The sequence below is a fragment of the Narcine bancroftii genome, chromosome 1 (assembly GCF_036971445.1).
Source record: "Narcine bancroftii isolate sNarBan1 chromosome 1, sNarBan1.hap1, whole genome shotgun sequence".
In the NCBI taxonomy this organism is placed as follows: domain Eukaryota; kingdom Metazoa; phylum Chordata; class Chondrichthyes; order Torpediniformes; family Narcinidae; genus Narcine; species Narcine bancroftii.
The window spans coordinates 116,469,331-116,477,174 of record NC_091469.1 but is presented as its reverse complement, the minus strand read 5'-3'; the positions used below and the strand labels follow the sequence as shown (position 1 = coordinate 116,477,174).

Sequence of the window (7,844 nt, the reverse complement as noted above, 5' to 3'; positions counted from 1 at the left end):
ATGGAGTAGTGGCTGGTTGGGTGGAACCAGCCTTCTCCAGAGAAAAGAAAAAAGTGTGGGAAAAAAGAGCTCAATAAACATAAAATACAGGAAGAGAAAGAATACGGAGAAAGATTGAATACGGAGAAAGATTGAGTCAACTGGGACTTTATTCATTGGAGCACAGAAGGTTGAGAGGGGATTTGATCGAAGTATTTAAAATTATGAAGGGACTAGATAGAGTAGATGTGAATAGGCTCTTTCCCCTGAGGATAGGGGAGATTGGAACAAGGGGTCATAAGCTAAGGGTTAGGGGGCAAAACTTCAGGAATAATACAACAGGATGCTTCTTCACTCAGAGAATGGTGGCTGAGTGGAATGATCTTCCAGAAGAGGTAGATGCGGCAGGGACAAATCTGTCATTTAAGAGGAGGTTAGATGAGTACATGGATGTGAGGGGGTTGGAGGGTTATAGGCAAGGGAGTGGATAGGTGGAACTAGTAGAGTGTCACGTAGATCGGTGTGGACAAGAAGGGCCGATATGGCCTGTTTCCGTACTGTAAATTGTTATATTTTATATGAATTCACCTAGCTTGTAACAAAAACATTCAGAGAAAGTGTTTTCAATCTTCTTGTTATCATTTTGCTCTGACTTTAATTGAAGATGTACACTTGTTCAAATGACAGGTTTTGGCTATCCTTATTCATTGAGCAAATTTTCCCTGTTTCTCTGACTTTTTTCACAACTTTCTAAATCTCTCCTCACCACAATTCTCACCCAACCATTTAGGTTAAAGCCTTATGCAGCAGGCTGATTGGAGAGGACAAGGTCAATTACCTTTATTCTTCATGCTTGTGTAAAATTATAATGAAATTTTCTAAATTAATATACCATTGAAATGTAGATCATTTATCTTTCAGAAATTGGGGAAATATTAATGATTTAATCGAAACAAAGCAATTATCCAGGTACGTCCGCTATGTCCAGTTCTCTGATCAAATATAGTGAACATTACCAGATAATATGGTGATCATATGTCCAAAATCACATAACGTCTTATTTCATAGAAAGTATCGTGGATGTTAAGCGACGCACGTCTGTATTTATACAGCACTTGTAACATTGAAAGACATTCTAATGCTCTTTCCAAGATAATTATCAAACTAAATTAGCCAAGCACAGTTGCATAATATGCAAACACCACACTACAAGGATTGCTAAATATTCAAAAAACAAGCAGGATTTCAATGTAAAAACACATTTTCTCTTGTATTAAGGAACTGATTTGGATATTGCACAAAGTAAAAACTTAATTTAGAAGATGCTTGTTTGGAAAAGGGCAAATTTGGTTAATTTTACCCAAGAGAATACAATATCTAGCAAACTACTTGTATTTATATTGCATGCTTAATGCAGCAAAAGTAACTTCACAGGGCCATAATATAAAATATGAAACAGAGCAACTCAAGGACATTTCTGAGTATATAACCTAGACCCATAGAACAGAGTTTAGACTTTAATAAAACAGAAGGAACAACAGAGCAGAGCATTTTAGGAAGGCAGCTACAGAGCTAGGAGTCTTCAACGGTGAAGGTATGACTGCAATGTAGAAATCTTTAAATCTGAGGACCCTCCAAAGGCCAAATTTAGTCTTTCAGAGCATTAAAGAACTGGAAGAGGTGACAGAAATGGAATTTAAAAAAAAAATTGCTTTGGTAATTTATGAGGCAACTAGTTCAGTTGATACTTGTACAATGTTTGCAGGCTGTCAGCTCACAGCAGGAGGCGACAAGAGATTTGCTTTTGAAATTGACAAGGAAATCTCTTCTTTGGATCATTCCATGATAACATCCATTTCTAGTTAATTGAAACAACCTTTTATATTCTGCCTACATTACAATCAGAATTCCCTTGCCTTTAGATCACATGGTGGCATTATTGTTGAGAAAAAGAATTTCCAGGATAATCTTTGGCTTGGCTTCGCGGACGAAGATTTATGGAGGGGGTAAAAAGTCCACGTCAGCTGCAGGCTCGTTTGTGGCTGACAAGTCCGATGCGGGACAGGCAGACACGGTTGCAGCGGTTGCAGGGGAAAATTGGTTGGTTGGGGTTGGGTGTTGGGTTTTTCCTCCTTTGCCTTTTGTCAGTGAGGTGGGCTCTGCGGTCTTCTTCAAAGGAGGTTGCTGCCCACCAAACTGTGAGGCGCCAAGATGCACGGTTTGAGGCGTTATCAGCCCACTGGCGGTGGTCAATGTGGCAGGCACCAAGAGATTTCTTTAGGCAGTCCTTGTACCTTTTCTTTGGTGCACCTCTGTCACGGTGGCCAGTGGAGAGCTCGCCATATAACACGATCTTGAGAAGGCGATGGTCCTCCATTCTGGAGACGTGACCCATCCAGCGCAGGTGGATCTTCAGCAGCGTGGACTCGATGCTGTCGACCTCTGCCATCTCGAGTACTTCGACGTTAGGGATGAAAGCGCTCCAATGGATAATGTAGCTCCACTTACAACATGAGATTCAACAAGGGGTAAAAAAAAAAGAGGGTGGGCATTATGGAAGATCATGAGTAGTTTTCTGGGAACTCAACCCCTTCATAATGCAGGATTACATTGTTATGAAAATCAGAAAGCACAAGAATGATGGGACTGAGACTGGATGAACGTTTGAACATCTTTGGAAAAGCCTAAAGTTATGCTGTATAGAGGGAAAGAGGCTGGTGAAGGGGATGTTGAAATTGTAAATAAAAGTGCAATTGGGTCATAGGAACAGCTTAAGAATTAAGCTTTTCCCGATATGAATCGTAGAAAGTACTATTACATCATGCTACCTACCTGTGTCTGTGGTCTATATTCATCCACCCACGAATCACTGCGATTTGAAGAGGAGTTTTGCCTACAGTGACACAGAATCTGGTCTGCATAAGATATCTTAATTCTTTTTTGACTCTTTATGCTGTTTAAGGAATTGGGCTGAAATGTTTTGTCTCTTCCTGTCCAAACAGTTTTCTGATTCCCACCAGTCGATGTTGAATAACCAGATGTTCGACTGTCTGAAATCGCTGGTAAGGTAGACTTGTTGATGCAATCAAAAGATGGATTCACCCAGTCTGTTACCTGAAAAAAAATTAACACAATGTTCTTATCACATGCATTTCTCAAGGAATTCTTCATGTCTTCAAAAAAAATCACCAGATGGAATTGTGCTAGGTTTATAAGAATAACACATTTTGTTTAAACCTTAAATCTATCATGCAAAAGCAAAGTATCCTGCTTATAATAAATTAAATACAATATTCTTAAATCTTTATATTGCAGGATACTTGTCAGCTAACTAACTTATTTTTCTTGAATTCTGAGAAGGTGGTAGTGAGAATTTGTTGATGCAGCCACAATGCTGTTGTAGATGGAGTTCCAGAATTTTGACACAGTGACGGTGAAGGATGGTATGTGGCTTGGAGAACAACTTCCAGATAGATGGTGGTAGTCTCATGCTTTTGCTGCCATTTTCCTTCTTGCTGGTTGAGGTCGTGGTTTTGGAAGGTGCTGACTAATAAGTCTTGGTGAGTTGCGGTAGTTCATCCCATATACAGTACAAGCTACTGCTGCAGGGAATCGGTAATGGAGTGAGTGAAGAGTTGTAGATGTGGTGCCTAAAGAATTAGGAGTACATTTACTGTGGTGTCAAGCATCTGTTGAAGATGCACTCATCCAGGCATGCAGCAATGTCCTATGGCTGAAATCATTAACCACCAAACACTACAACCATCCTCTGTTCTAGGTAGGATTTCAACCTGTGAAGGCTTTTCTCCCCAATTCCCATTTACTCCATTTTAAGCATTTGACCACAGAAACTAGAGGCAAAAAGAACAACTTGTACTCTCAATTCAAAAGGCAAGCTCAAAATACGAGTGTGAAATATTTTTACCTTATGAGAAACAACCTTTCTGCTGAGGGAAGATTTTGACATCATCAACTCTGCCAGTAGTCATAAGTGGGCTATGATGCACACCTTCAACAATAAAGTCACTTTGCAAGTTCTTCTTGGGGGGGGGAAAGAACAATTATCAATAATTATCCATATTTCTTAAAACTAATTTTTGTATTCAAAACAGAAAGACAATTAAACATTTCTTTGCCTTGCACAATCATCCTTTTCCATTTGACCATATCACAATCATTTGGTTCTATTCATTCCTATCATCAACATCTAATTTTGTATCTTAAGATTGCTTTTTTTTAAAAACTAACTTTTTCCAGTTCTGATACAAATTCATTGATCTGAAACGCAAATCATATTATTCTCATCACATATTCTATCTAAATGGTTATGTATTTTTGAAGATTCATCGAATGAGTAAATGTTTTCCTTTGACATCATTTATTTCCATTTAATTTTTTTTTTAAGTTCCTGAAGAAATTACTATGGTGCACTCACCACAAAATTTCACTGCATAGTTTTAAAGATACTGTAATGATGATGTTGCCAAAACTATGATCTAAAATATTGCTGTCATACATTTACCTTAGCAGAAGCAATCGTTCTGCTGAGAAGAGATCTTGACACCATGAACTCTCCATTCATCGAGTCATACAGGATGGAAACAGACCCCGAGGCCCAACTTGTCCAAGCCAATCAAGGTGCATTCCTGAACTGGTCCCTTTTGCACTATTTGCCCCAAATCCCTCCAAATCTTGCCTATCAATGTATCTGTTTACATGTCTAAAACATTATAATTTAAAATATGCATTCATCAAGTTGCTCTTTATCGACTACAGTTTGGCATTTAACACTATAATCCCCTCAAAACTGATCAGCAAACTCCAAGATGTGGGACTCAACACCCCACTGTGTAATTGGATCCTTGATTTCCTCACTGCCAGACCACAGTCAGTGACAATTGGTAAGAACATCTCCTCCACAATCTTCATCAGTACCAGAGCACCACAGGGCTGTGTTCTTAGCCTCCTGCTCTACCCACTATGTACTATGACTGCGTTTCTTGGTACGACAACAACACCATCTATAAATTCACTGACAATACTATGGTAATGGTTGTATAAAAAGGGGAATGTGTCAACAGACAGGATGGAGATTGTAAACATGGCTGAATAATGCACTAACAACAACAACGTCACCAAAACCAAGGGGAGAACTGTCCACTTCAAGAAGGAAAAACAAGAGGTATACAAATAGGTGGAGGATCAGCAAATTTAATTTCTTGGGAGTCAACTATCTTGCAGGATCTTTCCTGGACCCAACACACTAATGCCATCATGAAGAAAGCATGTCAGCACCTCTTCTTCCTCAGGAGATTGCAGAGGTTTGGCCTGACATCAAAAACCCTGGCAAATTTCTACAGATGTGTGGTAGAAAGTGTGCTGACCAGCTGCATCCTAGTTTGATATGGGGACACCAATATCCTATAGCATAAACCCCTGCAAAAAAAAAGTGGACACAGCTCAGGACATCATAGGTAAAACCATCCCCACCATTGAGAACATCTACTGAAGACCAGCGGCAATCATCAAGGATCCACACACACCCTGTGCTCACTGCTACCAACAGAAAAGAGGTACAAGGGCCTCAAGATGTGCACCACCAGGTTCAAGAACAGCTGCTATTCCTCCACCAATAGACTCAACAATAAACTCAATTAGGGACTCATTTAAGGACTCTTACTTTTGCACTTCATTGTTTTTTTTTCCTCTCTGCATTGCAGACAGATTGTTTACATATATTTATTTGTTTACATGTATATATCTAGTACAATTTTTTTGCACCACCAATGTGGTAATTCTGCCTTGCCCACGGGAAGAAGAATCTCAGGGTGATATTATGCATGTACTCTGACAATAAATATGAATAATTGTACCCATCACTATCACTTCCTCTGCAGTTGGTCTCAAATACCCACTTATCCTTGGTGTAAAAACTTGGTTCTCATAACCCCTTTAAATCTTTCCCCTCTCACCTTGAACCAAATCCCCTCATGTTTTAGACTCCCACACCATGGGAAAAAGACAGTGACAACCCAACTTATCTATGCACCTCATGATTTTATAAAACCTCTATCTCATCTCATGTTAGCCTCCTTCATTCCAGGGAAAATAGATCCAGCCTATCCTAATCTTTCCTACAACTTCATGATTCCCAATGTGCCCGCTGCGGGCCCCCCCCACCCCCTGTGGGCGGAGGAAAGATCAAAGGAGGTAGTGAGAGAAAAGTGTCGGTCAGGGGGCAGAGAGAGAAAAGGGGGTTGGGGGGGGCGCATTCTGAGCACTCAGTCTGCTGCAAAGTTTAATAAAGAAGCCAGTGCAGTAATTTTCTGGTCTCGTGAGAGCTGGTCTTGGTGGCCACCATGTTGTATTGGTGTCACTACCACCCCTGCTCAGCACTGCCGCTGCTACCAACTCTCCCCAGCGTCGTTGTATGGGGGGGGCACTCGGGATGTGGTCTAGAGGCCAAGGGGGAGGCAGCCTGAAAATGTTTGGGAACCACTGCTATAATTCAATCCCTTCAGTCCCTACCACATCCTTATGAATCTTTTCTGTATGCTCTCTAGCTTGATCATGTTGTGACAGAGAATATAGATGTTTTTCGGAGATAAATTGGGAAAAGGTTTGTTAGATTAGGTCACATACAAATACTTTAAAACAGATCTCATTTGAAATACTGGAGCTCTGCTAATGCTAGACGTATTGGTGCCTGACAGCTTTTGCAAGAGCTTTGAAGAGTGCTCAAGAGACTTCACTAATAGGTTGTTTACAAAAGGCAACGGATGAAAGAGCATGTCGGAGCCGCTGCTGTCTGGAAGAGTGCTTGCTGTTCTGAGAGGGTCATGTGGTTTTGCAAGCAGAGAGAGTCAAACAGGCTTTATCTCTGTGAGAGAGAGAGAGAGAGATATCAGTTCCACAGAATTACAGCCAGCAGAAGTAGCTGGGACTGGAACAGGACAAGCTGGCAAGCTTATGGAATGCCCCATTTTGAAATCCGGCCCAGTTAAAACCCTTGTGCAAGAGGAGAGGACTGGATGTCTAATGTTTCTCTTGGAATAAGAGAAACAGAAAGGAACTCAGTAGTGACCTGAAAGAAAGAGGTTATCATCTGGAGAACCCTGAAGGGGCAAGTTTCATCAACAAGACAATGAAGTGACTGATTATAAAGGAACAATAAATCTCTCTCTGAAAACCAACAAGAACCTTCCTGAGTGGTAACCATTTACCTTTCAAGCACCAAAACTTGGAGAACTTTATAAATGTTAAATTCTGTGCACAATATAAGAATTGCCTGCAACCAGTGAACTTGGAAGAAAGAGAAGTGAGATTGAACTGTGAACCAAAGAACTTTTCTGAACTTACACATATTACGTACATGTGCGCTTAGAATTAGAAGGGGGTCAAGTTAGGTGAGGGAAGTCAATAGAGATAAGTTAAAGTTTGATTTTATTTTCGTGTTTAAAGATAATTAAAAACAACTTTTGTTTAAGCAACCATTTGTCTTGGTGAATATCTATTGCTGCTGGGTTTTGGGATCCTTTGGGCTCGTAACATTTTGCTTCCTATAGTCCTCCAATCAAAACCTCACAATATTCCAAGTGTGGTCACACTAATGCTTCATACAGCTGTAACATGATGTTCCAAATCTTGTACTCAATTCCCCATCCAACAAAGGCAAGTGCACCATACACCTTCTTCACCAACTTGTCTATGTGTGTTGCTATTTTTAAGGGAACCCTACCTCTACTGTACTTTTAACCCTGGATCTTTCTTTCTACAACACACTGCAGGGCCATGCCATTCAATATGTATGTCATACTCTGGTTTAACTTCCCAAAAAACATTACTTCACATTTCTCCAAGTTAAA

The 7,844-nt window shown here is 40.2% G+C and overlaps 1 protein-coding gene across 2 annotated transcripts in view; it reads right to left on the bottom strand.

Moving 5' to 3' along the window:
- Positions 1 to 7,844, bottom strand: part of rad17 (RAD17 checkpoint clamp loader component) — a 51,688-nt gene that overhangs the window by 41,533 nt on the left and 2,311 nt on the right. Inside the window, exons 2-3 of one of the 2 annotated variants that reach the window (XM_069936596.1) lie at positions 3,905 to 4,019; positions 2,812 to 3,093 (exon numbers count right to left, since the gene is read on the bottom strand). In XM_069936596.1, coding sequence (XP_069792697.1) covers positions 2,812 to 3,093; positions 3,905 to 3,949 — 327 coding nt within the window. In that variant the 5' untranslated portion in view covers positions 3,950 to 4,019. The remainder of the gene's footprint in view (positions 1 to 2,811; positions 3,094 to 3,904; positions 4,020 to 7,844) is intronic. The other variant, XM_069936588.1, reaches the window with a different exon arrangement.